We start from the raw sequence: 17312 nt of genomic DNA on the forward strand, positions 1-17312 counted from the left end.
TTATGCTTATTATACATATCCATACACCCTGTGTGTGTATGCCAGACCTCTGGAAAGCTAATTATGGTGAAGAAATTGAACAATGGCCCCACTAGGGAGGTTTTCACAGGAACAGATCCCTGCAGTCTGTGCTCAGGAGGGGTCCACCTGATACATAACAGGGTGTGTATTACCACTGATTATTGTGACTGCGGTAGCACTGGAGCTTTGTGAGTCTGCTCAAACCCACAGCTGCCCAGCACACACAGGCTGCTGCTTGTCAATGTGCTACCAAGCCAGCCCTGCTGGCAGGAGATTTTTAAGCACGTTTGAGAATGCTGAATTATATATGGCTTGAGCTCAGGGGACGCCACAAGGGACAATGTCTATTAGATCTTGACACAGCTCTGCTTTTTCCTCATTTTCCAATTATCTTGGCGTCATTTCCTCACTTTTCTAGCAGTGCAATTGTTTGCTGTTTGGTGAGGAATCACAAGTTAATTGCCCATGTAGGCACGATCTCATTACTGCTAACAGTGCTTCTATCATCTGTGAGATTAGAGCAGAAGTGTTTTCACACAAGTGATGCAGCCCTTGCTGAAATGTTAGCATCTATGCTGTCTGACAGATTTGATTAATTTTTCAACCAAGAGCTTATTTTTGCTTTGTGTTAAGCTATGCTATCTTATATGCCTTAATTTCTCAAAACATTAGCAGTACTTCACTTCCAAAGACTGGAATATAACATTTGGTGGATAGTGAATTACACTCTGCCTTGGACACAGGCCTGAATAAGAGCAGTGACACTGTTCTTGTTCCATCACCCTGGTTCTCTTTGCTCCCTCGGTGCCCATGAGGCAGCGTTTGGGTGGCATTTATACAGAGCATGGTGACTGTGGGGCTGAGCTGGGTGTCAGGACAAGCACCCTGGGCTGTTTGTGGGCACAGGGCCCCAGGGCTCAGGCTCAAGGGGAAGGAGTGTGGGGTTTGCTTGCTGTTGTAGAATGCAACAATGCGTGGACTTTTGTGAGGGCCGCAGGAACGATGGCAGTGAGGAAAGCTGCCCCTCATGCAGCGGCTCAGACGTGGGGCTGTGTGTGGCCTGCTCCCACCCGCCACTCCTCACAGGAACAGCCGCTCATTCCACAAAGCTTTCTCCTGCCAGCACCTGAAGGAAACACACATGGGAGATGGGGCAAGAGTATTCGCAAGAGCATGTACTGACAGGACAAGGGGGAATGGTTCAAATTGAGAGTAGTTTTAGGTTACATATTGGGAAGAAAGTTTTTACTGTGAGGGTGGTGAGGCCCTGGCCTGGTTGCCCAGGGAAGGCGTGGATGCCAGGCGGGATGAAGCTCTGAGCATCCTGGCCTGGTGGAAGGAGTCCCTGCCCATGGCAGAGGGGTGGGAACATGATCTTCGGGGTCACCTCCCAACCCCACCCACGCCAGGACAAAGGGCCTTTCCCGGGCCGTCCTCTCGCTCTTTTACTACAGCACTGTTTATTTTCCGCTCCCGCCGCGAGGGCCGCCCTGGCCCCGCCCCATCACGGCCCCGCCCCCTCTGACCCCGCCCCGACATCGCGGTCCCGCCCCCTGTGCTCTCGCCAATGGGCGCGGGCGCTGCCGGTGACGCGCCCGGCCCCGCCCCCCCCGCCGCTCGGTTTCTGTTTCGCTCCGGGGCCCGCGGGGCCGCCGCCGCCGCTGTCGCGATGGAGCCGCAGCCCGACAGCCTGGAGGGGTGGGTGGCCGTGCGCGACACCGCCTTCGCCGAGCCTCAGCCGCCGCCGCGGCTCCGCTTCCTCGTGGCGTGGAACGGCGCGGAGGGCGCGTTCGCGGTGACCTGCCACGGGCGGGCGGAGGCGGCGGAGCAGGCCCCGCAGAGCTGGGCCGGGCTCTTCTCGGCGCCGGCCCTGCGCGGCGTCCACCGGCAGCTGTCGGCCGTGTGCCCGCGCCTGGAGCCCGCCTTCCCCGAGCTGCCGCCCGCTCTGCCCGGCGCGGCCTCCGGCGGGCTCTGGGCCGTGCTGTTCCCCGGCGGCGCCGCGCCGGACGAGGCCGAGCTGCAGGAGCTGTGCCGGGCGCTGGAGCTGTACCTGGGCTGGGCCCTGGAGCTCTGCGGCGCCCGCGTGGTGCTGGACGCGCTCTTCGCCGCCGACCGCTGCTGCGACGACGAGTACTTCGAGAGCCTGCACGAGCTCCGCGGGAAGGCCCTGCGCGGCCACCTGGCCCGGGCCAAGGAGGCCCTGAGGCGGGTACGGGAGGAGAGGAGGGAGCCGGGGCGCGGGGCTGGCCCGAGGGTGCGGGGCCGGGGCTGCCGGGCCACGCTGCGGGCAGGGAAGGGGCCCCTCGGTGCGGGACTGTGTTCAGTGCTCGGTGCTGCTGCTGCTCAACTCATGGGTGCGCCTGTCTGAGCTCCGGCTGGGCGCCCCGTGCTCCCCTGGGGGCTGCAGGGAAGCCTGGCAGTCCCTGCTGCTGCTGCGGGACTCCATCGATCCGGGCAGCCTCGCCAGACTCACGTGAGCAAGGGTGACCGAGTCACTGATACCAGCTCGCTCCTGGTGTTGTCCAATGTCCAGATTTGTGCTTACACTAACACTTCTTTATTGTTTGGAAGCTACAAAGTCACTTTCCAAAGTACTAAGTGTCATCGGTCTTGGAGGTGCACCTTTATTAAGTGGGGAATAAGCCACGTCCACGTGGGCAGTCGCTGTAAGACATTGGGGCTCTTACTTAAGCTGCAGGCACTCCTACAAAAACACATGGCTAAAAACATCCAGGGGTGTTGGGCAATGGGTGGAACAGTAACCGAAGAGGAGAATACAATCATGTGCTAATTTTCTAACCTCCCTGAGAAGGTCTCAGACTACATGTTTGCAGTAATGCTTGTAACTGGGGGATTCTCAGTCTTTTTTTAAGGCCAAACTTAGTCCTGGTCCTATACAAATAAGTGGTTTGTATTCTAAGAAATTGTGTGTGGGTTTTTGCTGGTTATTTAAGTGTCAAATTCTGCCCTACTGATTGAAGTAATGATGATATTAGCACTTTCTTCCTTTGGTGCCTTAGGTTTCTTCTTGCTATAGATGTGTTCCTGGATCTTTTCCCCTTCTTGTAAGCAAGGATTCAAAGGGTGGTGTGTAGTGACAGAGTTGCAGTTAGGACATCGGAATGTTGATGAGTTACAGACACTTCAGGCTCAGCAGTGTGGTGCTGCTGTTTCTTGCAGTACCTGTTTACAATCTTCTGGCAAAGTAGCCTGATCATGCTTTGGAGGAAAGTTATGACAGTTGACTTCAGCCTTCTCTTTTCTATTGCAGTATTCAACAGATGAAACAACACTACTTTTTCAGAAAGACATTGTTTTTAAAAACACAGCTTTAGTTTACATGAACATGTGCCTTGTTGTATACAAAAGTGTCTGTCACTGACTAAGTTCACAGCCCAGTTAGAAATATATTCCAGCCACCACGTTCTCTTGGAAGCAGCACGAGCCTGTTCAGCTCTGTGGCAGTTTGGGGCTTGGTGATGAGGTACAGCTTGGTGCCTCTGATAGTTACTCTCTGATTTCCAGCTATGTTTTAGACATGGCTAAACATGCTGTAGAGTGTTATTGTACTTGCAGGCCTAACAGGGACATAAATTCTTTATACTGTAGTCTAGACCAAGTTATGGAAAACTTAAGAAATAGACATTAAACCAACCTGAAGTACCAGAGCATCCTTTTTTGCTTTTTACATTAATATCCTTCACTAACACTTCCCCTCTACTCACTCTAAGCATGCTCCAGGAGCAGCATGACCCTCACTTGTTGCTTTTAGACTGGGAATCAAAAAGTCAGCTCTTGCATTTGTATTTGGCTTCCACAGTGGGTCAAAAGCAGACTGAAATTGCTGCTGGTGGGCCCTAGGACTGTGTCTGAGCTGCCACAAGCTCCTGGGAGGCCCAAGAGGCTATCACACGTATGGGATTATCAGAAATGTTGGAGTTCACATTCTCTTGTTCCCCTGTTGTGCCAGGCCTGCAGACAGGGTGGGTGGGAAATGCCCTTGAGCTGACTTCCACAGATTTTCCCTGGGGAAGTTCCTCCATACATGGGAACTCTGCTGTCTTACCCAGACTCAGCTGGCAACAACAAACAAGATGGTTTAATTTCAGTGCTTTTCAGTTGCAACACAACCCAAGCTTATTTTTTTTTTATGTTTTCTCTCACTCCTGGTAACACACCCCCCTCCCATCCCCTTCCCTCTTTATGGAGCTGCAGAGCACACGCTGTCCTTCCAGGAAGGTCTGTTTCTCAGTGGAACTTAGCTGTGTTCTCTCAGCCAGCTCACTATCCTGGCACGTAGAGCATGCCATGAGCTCTGCCAGCTGGTGTCAAAGAAAAACCATTGAAGCTGTGATTGGTACCAGTAAACAAATGCAACTGAGGGGAAATCCCCAACTTTTTATTTTGTCATAGAAGGAAACAAATAGGGCCTACTCTATCGAATGGCAGTAATTCCATGGAAGAACTGTGACTTACAAAGTGTAGTACCACTAGAACTGAGGTTAGAATTAGCTATTATAAATTATACAAATGCTAAAGGAATTTAACTGCAGGGTGTATCTGAAGTAAATGCCAATCTGTTTTTTCTGTGCCTGAAGTCAGAGATTCTGGATCCAGAAACTCATTAGCAGGCATTTAGTAATTGTGGAAGCAATGCAATGTCCAGTTTAAGAATACCTTGCTTGTCCTTCCAGCACAGAATTCCCAAGATTCCCATTTGTGTTTATAAAAAGCAGCAACCAAGTCATCTGCTCACAGTTATTAGAATGTTTCTGGTAGACGCCCTAGGCAGGATGCTCCTTGCAGGCTCCTGATGGAATGTGCAGCAATTAGTGCCTCTAATTAGTGTGGAGTTGGGGGTATTTTCACCTGGGGTGGCTGCAGAGTGCCTGGCACAGGGAAGGGAGAGTTGGCAGTGGAAGGACAGGTCTGGAGCCTGGCAGCATCCAGCACACACAAATGCAAAGCAGCCGTGGCTGATTTACCTTTTATCCCACTAGGTTCTGCAGCAGCATAAAAGTGCTGACACAATGGTGGCTTTGATGAAGGTTTATGAAGAAGAAGATGAAGCTTATCAGGATTTGGTCACCATGGCAACACAATTCTACCAGTATTTGCTGCAGCCCTTCAGAGACATGCGAGAGCTGGCGACACTGTACAAACTGGAAATCCTGGTGAGTCTGCCTGTACAGAGTGAAAGGCCAAGCTACACAGTGGGGCATCAGCTGCTCTTGGAGCAGTTCAGGCTCAAATCATGTAACATTCCCTACTTCTGCCTGTACCTGCTTTTTTTCCCTCTGCCAAACCACCAGACATGACTGACAAATTCAGAGTTAGGGCAGAGCCACTCTCAGGATCTCAGAGTCCATGATAATGGCTTGATTAGAACTGCAGCTGACTTCCCACTTAAAAGGAGAATATCCCCTGGCTCCACCTCCCTGGAGTTTACTCTGGGAGGCTGAATTTACTGTGTTATACGTAGTCTTTGTTGTGCCGCCTTCCCATGGGATTAGTTTTTACATTCAGTGTGTCATCCCCTGGAATGCTGATGCACCAGATTAACTCAGTTGTGGAGGAGACCTTCCCACTCAAAGGAGTTTTCTGTTACTGCTACAACCTGCTAGAACTGCAGATGAAAATATATCAGTTGCCCCTGCATTCACTTTGTTTTATGTGCATCTTAAACTGGAAGCACATTCTGAAAGTTACGATGCCCCTGGAAACAACAGGCATTTACTATGTTGATTTTCCCTAAATAGTGTGTTAAAATTAAAGTGAGCTGTTAATGTTCCCAAAGAGAGCAGAACAGTTTTAAGTTTAGATTAAGGTGCTTGAATATTGAAGGTCTAAACCTGTGACAATAAAATGTTCAATGTACTGTTCTGAAAATTAAAGTGGAAATTGGAAAGAATGAAACAAAGATTATATTTTAAAAAAAACCTGTAAGGGATATTGAGGCTCATTTGAAATATAATTCTTCTAAAAATATATTTGAATACTAGGCTTGTTCCTGTGTCTCCTTTGTGGACTTGAAAACATTCTCTTCTGTTTCTTTTCTGTATCCCTGTTCCTGTGTGAAAGAGCTGCCAAACTGGAGAACCTGCTGGTGCAATGTGCTGTCAACACGTGGGGAAAAATAGAAGAGAACATTGCACATTGAAGTGTTACTTTTAGTAACAATAAAAAACGCTTGTGTTGGATGCCATTTTAAAGATGATAGTTTAAAAAATATTTTAAGAAGTAAATTAATCCAAGTGTGAGGTCAGGATTGGAGAACAAAGGTTCTGAATCAGCCTAGAGAATGAGAAATAGGAATGAGCAGTGATTCACTTTGTGACAGGTGAGGGGAAGGTCATGTTTGCCACCATTCTTGAAACATCTCCAAGTGTAGCATAGTGTGGCTGCACCTCTGTGGAAACCAAGTGGTAACTGAGAGTTTTGTGTCCTTGTAGAAATCTTTGCAGTATGATAATCTGGGGCCTAGAAGAGTAGCAGCTTTGCAGAAGGATGCTGATGAATGGACTAAGAGAGCTGAGAGTGCTGTGTGCTCCATTCAGGATATCACAGTGAACTACTTCAAGGAAACTGTAAAGGCTCTGGCAGGTAATCAGAATGACTTACACAAAAGGTTGTGTAAATACCTAACTTAGGTGACTGAGAGCTCTTCTTACCTCTGTGCAGAACCTGAGGTTCAGGTGAGTGTCCAACTTAAGAAAGAAATACTTTATTCACTTAGGATTTTTATATCTTTTAACCAGTTTAGTTTACAACTTGGATTTGACTTGCCTGAGATATACAGCTGCAAACCTCTGCACAAAAGCCATGGGTGCTTTTAATGCTTTATGTGCAAGCCTCAAGGATTTCAGCATGTGAACAGAATATGTTGCTGTGCAACTGTTAGGGTGTATTGCCATAGTGCAATGAAGTATTTTACTTACATGTATAAGGTCACAAATTCAACCTTGTAATCTTGTAATTTCTAAGCTTCAGAAATAGTTTAATAAGATTAGCATTTTTAATACTTCAGAAACACACAAGGGCTGTTAGTACACTGCATTTCTCATGCTTTACTGCCATGTTTTAATCTACAGCAATGCACAAACAGATGGAGCAAGATGAGGAGAGATTTGGTAAAACCACCTGGGCATCAGCTTTGCCACGACTAGAAAACCTGAAATATATGTTAGCAAAAGAAACCCTTCAGCATCTGAGGGCGAGAGAGCTGTGCCTGAAACAGAAGAGATCTGGCATTCAGAAACTCGTAAGACCTTACAAAGCCTCCTTTTCTGTCGCTGTTTTTTGAAGGGCTGATCAAAACCTACCAGAATGGTCATGAGAGTAGGCTTTTCAAGTCTGTCTGTGCAACAATTTAGGTTTTCAGCACAGTTTTATGTTGTGGAAAATGCATGTCTGCCGTTTTTTAATTGCTCCTGCATGTTTGAGGACACTCAGCAAAGCTTAGCATACATGCTTTTAGAGTTCAAGTATCATTTGAGCATTTGTGATAATAGTCTTTGAAATTGTTTCCTTTTATGGAGGTAAAGACCAGATATTATTTTCAGAGGACACTGAAAAATTAAGATACTTCTTTAATACTAGTCTTTGATGCCTTGTAACTGCTGCTAGGAGTACCTGATATTTATTTTCCGAGAGTAGTGAACTGTACCATGTATAATTGTTTTCAGGAGCAGTATCATTTGTACAGATTATAATGAAGTCTTTCCTGGTAAAATGAAGGTAAATGTATACTTAAGGTTAATAAGGTTCTCTGCTCCTTTGAGTTTCTGCTTCAAGCTATTTCTAATGCTCTGTTGTTTTCCATACCAAAGCAGCTGCCAGTTAGACCAGGCTCCTTATAGGCATCTGTGCATCCACACGTTTCATGTGTGCATATTTTGTTACTAATGCTTTTTATTTTCTGTTACAGATGGAGAATCTTGGAGAACAAGAAGAGAATTTAGGTATAGTGGAGGAGCTGGAAATACAGTATTATGAAACACAGCTGGAATTATATAATGTACAGCTTGAAGTATTGAAACATGAAGAGATGCTGCTTATTGTACAGCTGGACACTATAAAGAGACAGATTAAAGGTGAGAATAAAATATTATTTAAGCACATGTTCAGAACACAGAAGTGACATAGCCTGCTCTGTTTTCAATTAAAAAGAAGGATATCATTGCTTGGGTCTTGCTAATAGAAAGCATTGCTGGAAAACATTAATGCTGTGGTACCATCTGATATTTTGTCTTTAATTAGACACTTTAATTAATTAGGCACTAATTTGATAACACAAGTTTAAAAAAAACAGCCACAGCGGTTGCTCCTCTTGCTAGCAGCTGTGATTTGTGCATGCCCTGGTTTAGCATGGAGTAATTTATATTGACAGTGCTTAACTGCTCTAATAGCTGCAAGATCTATGCACAGAAACTGGGTATCATGAACCTGCTGAAGTAGGTCCTGTACTTTATCATCATCTATTCTAATCTAACATGTAGAAATTACAAAATGCGTCCTATAGTGACAAAAAGAGGTGGTTGTAGCTAGAATGGTACCTGAACACTACTGTCTTCCAGTTAAAGTGTCTCTTTGTGACACAGTTGTACCAAGTTAGGCACCAGTCGTGTTCTTTTTTGTGCTTATGAATTCTCCATGAGTTTACCACGTACACTGTGAGGTAAACATTGCTGCCACTTGTTACATAACTGAAGCGTGGTAAATAGTAAAACAAGACACCCAGTGTTGATCAGAAGAGTCTTCCATTTTCCAGGAAAAACTCCACTTGGTGAAGGTAGGAGTTGGAACACAGGGAGACATTTGAAAGAGGAAGCTAAATAACAAATGCTAACAGCATAAATTTGATCCTGCAAAGCTGCCCTGTGAGTAATGTGACATGTTTGCATATGACTGTGAAGGACCCAGCTCGGCTCTGGAGCTTTACACTTACTCATAACTAACTCACTGCCTTCAATGGCTTTGAAAATGTCATTAGCTCTTTAAATGTTTAAATGACTGTGGCAATTTTTGGTTTCTTAAAAAATGCCAAATGCCTTTTTAGAGAAACAGGATGAAGTTGTTTACTATGATACATGTGAAAATCCTGAGGAGCTCAAGGTCATTGAACAGAGCATGGGACAACATTTCGCTAACTTGTCAGCCATGACGGTGCTGAGGCAGAAGACAAAGCAGTTGGAGACAAAGCGTGGGACTGTCTGTGCGAGGAGAGCCTACCTCAGGAACAAAAAAGTAAATGCAGTCCTGGAGATGTGCATTTCCTTCAGCTGATGTCTTGACTCACGAGGGATGGACAGGAAACAATTAGGGAAGTTTGGGTGGAGCGTGCAAGATGATTCGTGACTCAGTGCCAAGGCCTGCAAGCTGAAAGAGGGGCAATGTGATTTTAACAGCTTTACACTCCGTGATGTGGTGCAAGTGTGTCTGGCTTGGAAAGAGAGCACAAACTTACCTGGGTGACCCAGGTGTTCTCCCATCAGCTAGACCTTACCTGACCCCTGTGGGGCCAGCTGGAGCTTTGCCCTAGCGGCCTTTTCCAAATCAGCTGCAGTAGAGGAGGAAACTGACCTTCTGTGGAGGAAGCTGCAGTGATAGGACAACTCACACACTGATACTTTACCTTTGAACAGGAGGAAGGGGAAACTTTAACAGCTCTCAGTTCTGTGCAAAGGGCAGTTTTTCGTTTGTTTCCCAATCAGAGCAGAACACTAGGAAGACAAAAGTTGACTCTCATGAACCTTCTCAGTAAAAGGAGTTTACCTCACACCTGCAGTTCTGCTGGGGCAGAGAGCAGAGTTTAGTTTCGAGTCTGTCTGACCTTTTATCTCTCAGTAGCCTGGACAAACTGGGAATTACATTGGAAATGTTTTGTGAGCCATCATTGTCTCTTACAACTGCTTCCTTGGCAGACACTTCTTTTGCTTCTGTTTTCATTTACTTAATTGCTGTCTATTGGTTGTATAACACTGAAGCCAAATGCCACATGGTTTGCAAATGCTTGTCCAGCCATGTGGATAATCCCCCTCTGTACAGAGACAAAAAGCAACTCCCAGAGAAAATACTGAAACCTGTGGCTTCTCTTTGGTACTTTTTACCAACAGAGAGTACCCTTGCTAGGCTTCTTGTGCTTCCCATACCTTTGCTTCCCTGCCTTTTGTACTTGGGAGCTATGGCAAATGAGGGAGAGGGGGAAAAGTAGCTTTGTATTTTTGTAGTGCTTTGCTAGCTTCCTTCTTGCCTTCCTCGTGTCTTTGCATGAGCTCATTTCTTCTCTGCTTTTCATCTCCCTTTCTTCTCTTTTTTTTTTTTTTTTTTTTTTTTTTTAATAAACTGTAAGACAGGGGTTGGGTCACATCTGGATCATTTTTGCTCCAGCATGAATAAAAATATGGCTGATTAGGAGAACATTTGCTTTAGCCATGAAGGAGTCCCACAGACTTCACCATGAGGGTCTCACATCTGACACTAGTTGAGCTTAGCCATCTTTCTTGGCACTGCCAAGCACCCAGCTGTGGTTGCTGTTTAGTGGCTGGTGCTCAGGAGTTACTGGCAGAGCTGGTGCAGAGGAAGTGTGAACTGACTGAGAGTTGCATGAATTCTGCTCTTCCCCCAGGATCAGTGTGAGGCGAGCCACCGGCAGAGGCTGCAACAGGCAGAGGAGAGCAGAAAGCGCTTCCAGCAGCACCACAGCATCCAGATAGTGAGTACCCAACAGCAGCCCTGGGCAGGCTGGCAGCTGCCGGTTTTCACACACTAAGGCTCACTTACTTGTGTTTTAATGCAGAAGAGAGACAAACAAAAAGAAGAGGAGAAAAAGAAAAAAGCTTGGATAAGCCAGGAACGTCAGAAAACGCTGGAGAGGCTGAAAGTATTCAGGGAGGCAAGTACTGTAACTGCAGTAGTCCAGTGTCAGAACGTGTCAGAAAGCTGCCATAGCTCACATGTGAGCATTGTCCCAGTCAGAGACAGCTATTGGGATAGCCTAAAATAGGATTATATGTAGTGAGTACAGGTGATTAAATCTCCTATAAGGATACAGTTTCTGGGTGTGGACTTGGTTGCAAAGAATACAGGTGAAGAAATGGCTTTGAAATAAATGCTTTATTATTCATTTAAATTTATTCAGGGTTGAATTTTCTGCTTGAATGGGTGAGTGGGACAGTTCTGTGCTCTGTGTGGCTTTTTATCTCATTGGGGCTGATGTTTTGGCCAGTCCAATGGAGATGTGACCTCCTACCTTATGATTGCTTTTCCAGAAGTGTCCAGCTCATGTTGTTCTGAAGACGTCTGGTCCCCAGCCTCGCAGTCCCAGGCTGCCACGAGGCATCCCTCAGCAGGGTGTGGTGCTGTCCCCTCCCCCTGCATCGAGCACAGGGGCAGCCCCAGCAGCTCTGAGCCCTGCACCCTCACCAAGAGTAAGGGCAGCTCTCGAGCAGCCACAGAGCATTCTGCTTGTGGAAGACAAGGAACCAAAAGCTCCATGTCAGAATACCCCAGCAGACATCCCTGTCCAGATTTTTGTTACTGATGGGGACACAGAGGAACAAAAGCACAGCGAGGAATTGATGAGCTCTCCATGCTCACCACCTCCTCCTCCACCACCTCCACCACCTCCTCCCTTGCCCCCTCCACCCCCACCTCCCCCCCTACCCTTCCAGTTAAAAACACCATCAGCAACAGAGGATAAACCACTTCCCCTCAGCTCTGACAGCCCCTCAGAAAGCCCTGCACTGCACAATCAGGATGACTCATCCAGGAGGTCTATAAATAATTGCATAGGTAAGTAGGCTCACATCTACTGCTGCTTTTTAATGCATTTCCTGTATTTTTGTGGTCTCCCTCCTCTTCTTCTGGACAGGAATAGTGTGTAGTTTTGATCAGAAGAATGAGTCTCCTAGAAAGCTTAGTCTAAGCAATGACATAAAATAACACTGACCATAGCTCAGGATGTTAAATGAGTAACAATGATCTGTGTTTGCTGTTTGAGATACTTCACAGGGTCCTGATGGTCCAGTCAGAACACCAGTGTGGGTAAATTTGTAGCTGTACTAAGGCTACATTTTAGTGTTCATGATGTATGTACTACAGAGCTAGTAATTGGGCTGCTTATGTTTCTGTGGTGTGCGCAGCTTTTGTCCACTCACAATTTGCTTGGTTTCTAAATAAAGGTTTCCTAAGGGAGGGAATTCATGCAGAATTCAACCAGGATTTGAAAGGCAGGTGAATAGCTTTGGCATACATTCCCAGGGAAGAAATTGTGCTCTGTTACACCTTTGCTTTGTTAGCGGGATCATGCAGGTGTAATTGAAGGCTGAACTTGGCAATTGTAGCAGTAGTTTGAATGACAATAGAGCTCAGCAGCCTCCCAGGGCTGCACTGGGTGCATCCTGCTAACAGATTTATTTTTGTCTCTGAGGTGAGTGGATATTTTGACTATGTCAGAGAGATTGATCTAAGCTGGAAGGCTGCAATTTTTTTTGTTGTTTTTCACAGTGTAGCTTATGCTAGTATGAACAGTGTCTTTAAAAGTGGTACATTCCTTTTCCTTTTCAACTCTTCACAATACATGCAAGCAGCCTTTGTATCCTATCAGTTCAGAGGCAAACCACAGGCAGAAATACCAGGGGAAGTTCAGTGTTTTCAGTTCTTCCAAGCTGTGGGGAAGTACAAGCAGCTGAAGGGCTGAGACACAATTGAGTTACCATGGCAAACTGCTGTGCATCCAATGCAGACTTCAGTGTGGGATATCCATGGGATAACTACCACAGATACTCTTAAGAAGCCTTGATTAGCAACAGGAGTTGTACACCTGAGTGATCTTATTACTATTGGAACAGCCTTTCTGGTAGCTAGTATTTGCTGCTGTTCATGGCCTAACATTGATGTCTTTTCATTATTTTTGGATAAGAAAATAGGTTTTTTTGTTTATTGAAGAGATATGATTAGTTGTTTACACCTGTTTCTTGAAGAAAGCCATCATGTCAGTAGCTGTAACTGTAATTGCTAGATTACCACAGGAACTTACTGAAACAGCTTCATAAACATGTTGGTTTTATGGGCTACTCATGTCTTTGTGTGTTAAAAGCCAGGAGAGGCTGCTTTCATAATTTGTTTGTTTGACAAATCTTTTACCAGGTAGCCCATTTAGGTAGCAGACTTAAGACTCTCTTACTTGTAGGCTTTGTAAGGCAATCTGGTGGATCTTTGCTTGATCCTTTTCAGGCTCTGAAGGTAGCACAGGATTTAGCAGCCTGTTCCATTTCAAGTGGTTGATGTTAATCACATAACCTTGTGTGCACTGCGCATGGCAAAAATGTTTCTAGCTGTGAGGCACAGATGGTCTGGACCTATTGCTGTCCAGGGAAACAGCCTCCCTGTCTGACAGTCTGGAGCAAGCAGCAGAGAGTCCAGCAGGAGTAAAACTCAAATTAGTGTGTATCAGGAGCTCTAGTGGAAACTCTCAGTATGGTTTCCTTCATGGTCTGCAGTTCAGAAACATACACCTGAGATCTAAATCATGTTGTAAAATAGGAATTGTTTTCTAAGTCCATGCAGAAAAGAGCTGCCTGTATAGGCCTGATCTGGCTCCCAGTGACTTCAGTGATGCACTTTAAAGCCCTTCTAGTCAAATCCTTCCATTTTTCTCTTGGCTGAGCAAAAATGCAATTGACTGTCTCAGCAGGCTTCTGGGCAAGCTAGGAGGGATGGTGGATTGTTTATAACACAGAATGCAAGAGATTTTTTTGGTTCAGTGAAATTTTTTTTAAAAGCCCATAAAGTTGTAATGAAAAAGAGTGTTGTCCTTTGTGTATAATTTCTTCCTTAGAGCACAGCCTTATATAATGATGAAGAGGCATTGGATTCTCAATTCAAGATAAAAAAGCTGTAACTGCTTTTTAAAAGCAGTTCCAGAGCCTGCTGTTGCAGAGCTTGAAAGAGTCTGTGCCAGAACAGACCATTCGTGTGCCAGCACAGACCATCCTAGGGCTAGCACAGCTTAAAGGAAGAGCCCTGAGCACTTGGGTAGGGCTTCATGCCTCTGAAGTGTGGTTGTCTCATTTTTCTGGTAACAGTAGCTGGGTGTGTTGCAGGGTCCATGGATGAAGTTCTGGCCTCTCTGAAGCGCAGTGAAGTTCACCTCCGCAGAGTGGAGCAGCCAAACCCCTACACCTCTGTGAAGGACAGCATCCTCTCTGCCATCAGGCAGGGGGTTAAACTAAGGAAAGTGAATCGAGATGCTGACAGAGATGGCAGCAGAGGATCCCCCAATGAGCTGGAGAGAAGCATTAAGGCAGCCATGCAGAGAATTAAGAAAGTGTCTGCTGATTCTGAAGAAGAGGAGGACAACGATCAGAATAATGGAGAATGGGACAACTAACCTGCCTAACAGACTTGCTGACTGCAACAGAGTGTGTGCCTCATTTTGCACATTGTCGAAGACTGTCCCTGTCAAAATGAAGGAAATGTGTGGTTGTGTGTGGTGTTCTCATAGTCCAAAATGTCTTGTAAAGTAAAAGAATCCTGCTGATTTTCTGTAGGAGCTAGAGATTCATATTTTTGCATGATAAATCATACTCCAAATTGTGCTTGCGCTAATAGGTGTTCTTGGCTCAACCATGTAGTGTTTTCACCACATCTGAAGACAGCTGAAATGCTGGATTTAAACATATATTATTTAGATTGTTACTACACAGTGGGTAATGCTATCACAACAAAGTTTAAGGAGTGAAAATATAACTGAAAATCTCTTTTGTCAGGTAAAAGTAGAGGCAAATCTGTGGTGACAGAGGCAGACCAAAAAATGTAGCATAATCTGGAGTCTCTCACTCCTGCCTCCATTGTCCAGAAAATTCTTAAATGTTTTGCTTGTCTAATACAGCTCACTCTTAAATAACTGCCCGGGTATTCCATTTATCATCATCCTAGAAAGTGTGCACTTTTGGATGGCTTGATAATGCTGATTGGGGAGATCAGTTTCAAGTTTGAAATAAACACTACTGCAGTAATTACTGAAAAGTTTACTTTTTTAGCTGAAAGGTTAAGTATAGAGAACTTTTAGATGTTAAATGTTTTTCATACATCTGCATTTACAACGACCTGTTGACATGAAAGAAAGAGCCAAAATATTGTATACAATATTTTTCAGGATTTAGTCCTGTGATGCAGGGCTGCATTTCTCCACTGAGAACTTCAATGCATGTTAATAGCTACTCTCATGAATTTAAATTACCTGATGGCCTTACAAATGGCAGGTTGTGCCTGGAATCGGGCTATTTCAAAATTCAGCTACATGCAATTTAGAGACTCTTGCTATTTTGGGTAGATAGTGGCACAAATTATTAAAGTTATTTTTTTGAAGTTTATACTGACCCTTAATAAAAATATATCTTGACAGAAGAAGTAGATTGAGTGTGCTGTCACTTTAGGATACTGCTGTGAACTGAGCATTATTTATACCATGGTACCCTGGGTTTGGATAGCAAGTGGCAGCCGTACAGCAACTGCACTCTCACTAATGGTGTATGTAAATGCCCCTATTTTCCCAAATATTTATGAATTGTAATTTGGTAACAAAATTGAAAATACAGTGCTTTAATTCCCTCTTCCACTGTAGAGCAGCAGATCTGTTTAATCAGCACAGTAAATATGTATGCAGCAGTTTTCATGCAAGAAGAAGAAGCAGCAGCTGGGAGTTCATTTTTTACTGTTTAAGCACCTACTGCCGTTTGGATTTGAGGAAAAACCACTGGTTTTGGTCCTTTGCTGTGAAACCAACGAGAGGCAAAAGGAACATGAGCACAGGTGAGGCGTTACTGGGCTGGGCTGGGGGCAGCAGGGCAGAACGCACCCCAATACTGACTGAGCACTTCCCATAGAGAAAATCATCCTGTGAAAGCAAAGATTTCTGCCCCAAGGGTACCCTGGGCAGAGGGGGTGCTCAGCCCAGGGGTGGTGCTGGGGCTGAAGCTGAGAGCTGTCCCAGCCGTGCCCTTTATGGGCAGTTATTCAAAGCTGCGTGAAGGGTGCAGGGGCTCGGCTGCCTCCCTCTGGCTGCTGCCTCCTGCCAGCAGCACAGAGCCCTTCACTGATTCACTGTTGTTGCATTCCTGGGAAGCTGCACACAGTTAATGCAGAGAATTAAGTGAGTTGCAATTTCTCCATCAAATCTTGCAGCTTTTGTGTGTTTAACAGCAGCACTTTCACTCAGGAGAGGCCATCTGAGGATCAGCACCACTGGACAGTGATTTCTCCTGCTTAAGAGTTTCTTTTGTAACCATGTCTGAAACTCATCTGGGTCTGATCTCGTGTCCAACACAGCTCTACGTCCCAGGCTGAAAAATATTCTTGAAAATCCACTCAGAAGCTGCTGAACCCACATGTTTTCTGAAGCCTGTTTTATTTGCTGGACAGCCAGGCAGTCTGCTCTGTGGAAAATGGGCTGCTGCAATTTTCTGGTTGGTGTAGAAGATTTCAGCTCTATCAAGTAATCCTCACTGCCTGCTTCACCACCAAGATTTAATGGATCCTACTCAGCAGAGTAGCTGCTGCACCACCAATTCTCCTGGATGGCAGAAGCACAGCCAAGGTAAACAACAGAAGCACTGGCATTAGCCTAAAGAGAAAAAGGTGGGAGAGCAGTTTTCAAATACATAAGAAGCAGCTGCAAAGAGGAGGGAAGTAATTTGTTCTGCGTGTTCACAGGGAGATAAGGGGCTTAAATTACAGCTGAAATGATTCAGGGTAATGGTAGGAAAACCTTTCTAACAAACAATGAGAGCAGAGAGGTGCAGGGACAGGTTGCCTGGAAAGGTGGCTTCTGTCACTGGAAGTCTTTCTGAGGAGGTCAGACAAACACCCCAGGGTGCTGCTGGTGTTGCTGTGGCAGGGAGAGGTTTGCAGCCCATGCCCAGTGAGCTCAGTGTCCTGCTGCCTGGAGGCTCAGTTTGCTCTGCAGGGGAAGCCACTGCTTGTTTTCTGAGAAATGCCCAAATATAAGGACATGCAAAAAACCTTTCTAAGCTGCCCTCAGATTTTCCTTCTGTCTCTGTGTGACCATGACCACAGTGGGCTGTGGAGGGGAGGGTGGGTAAGAAATAGCCCCAGTGCCATGGGTACCTGGGGACTCAAGAAAACCACCTGGAAGTGCTAAAGGAGAGAGGACTAATTAATCTGGATTTGAGCTCAGGCATCAGCAGATGCCTTCTCACCTCTGTTTGGTGCAGCTGCTGGTGCCATGCTGACTCTGCTGGTGACAGCAAAGTTCAAGGGCTGATGGA

At 45.7% G+C, this 17312-nt stretch overlaps 1 protein-coding gene across 1 annotated transcript; it reads left to right on the plus strand.

The window, feature by feature from the left end:
* The first annotated feature begins 1579 nt into the window (after positions 1-1579).
* WHAMM (WASP homolog associated with actin, golgi membranes and microtubules) lies at positions 1580-15432 on the plus strand. The gene is given in 12 exon segments (XM_058033612.1): positions 1580-1617; positions 1619-1664; positions 1667-2230; positions 5022-5195; positions 6474-6624; positions 7113-7282; positions 7949-8114; positions 9080-9267; positions 10649-10735; positions 10820-10915; positions 11292-11814; positions 14127-15432. Coding segments are annotated over 12 exon segments (2481 nt in total). The 5' UTR covers positions 1580-1588; the 3' UTR covers positions 14414-15432.
* The last annotated feature ends 1880 nt before the right edge of the window (positions 15433-17312 follow it).

Source organism: Melospiza georgiana, chromosome 13 (assembly GCF_028018845.1).
Source record: "Melospiza georgiana isolate bMelGeo1 chromosome 13, bMelGeo1.pri, whole genome shotgun sequence".
In the NCBI taxonomy this organism is placed as follows: domain Eukaryota; kingdom Metazoa; phylum Chordata; class Aves; order Passeriformes; family Passerellidae; genus Melospiza; species Melospiza georgiana.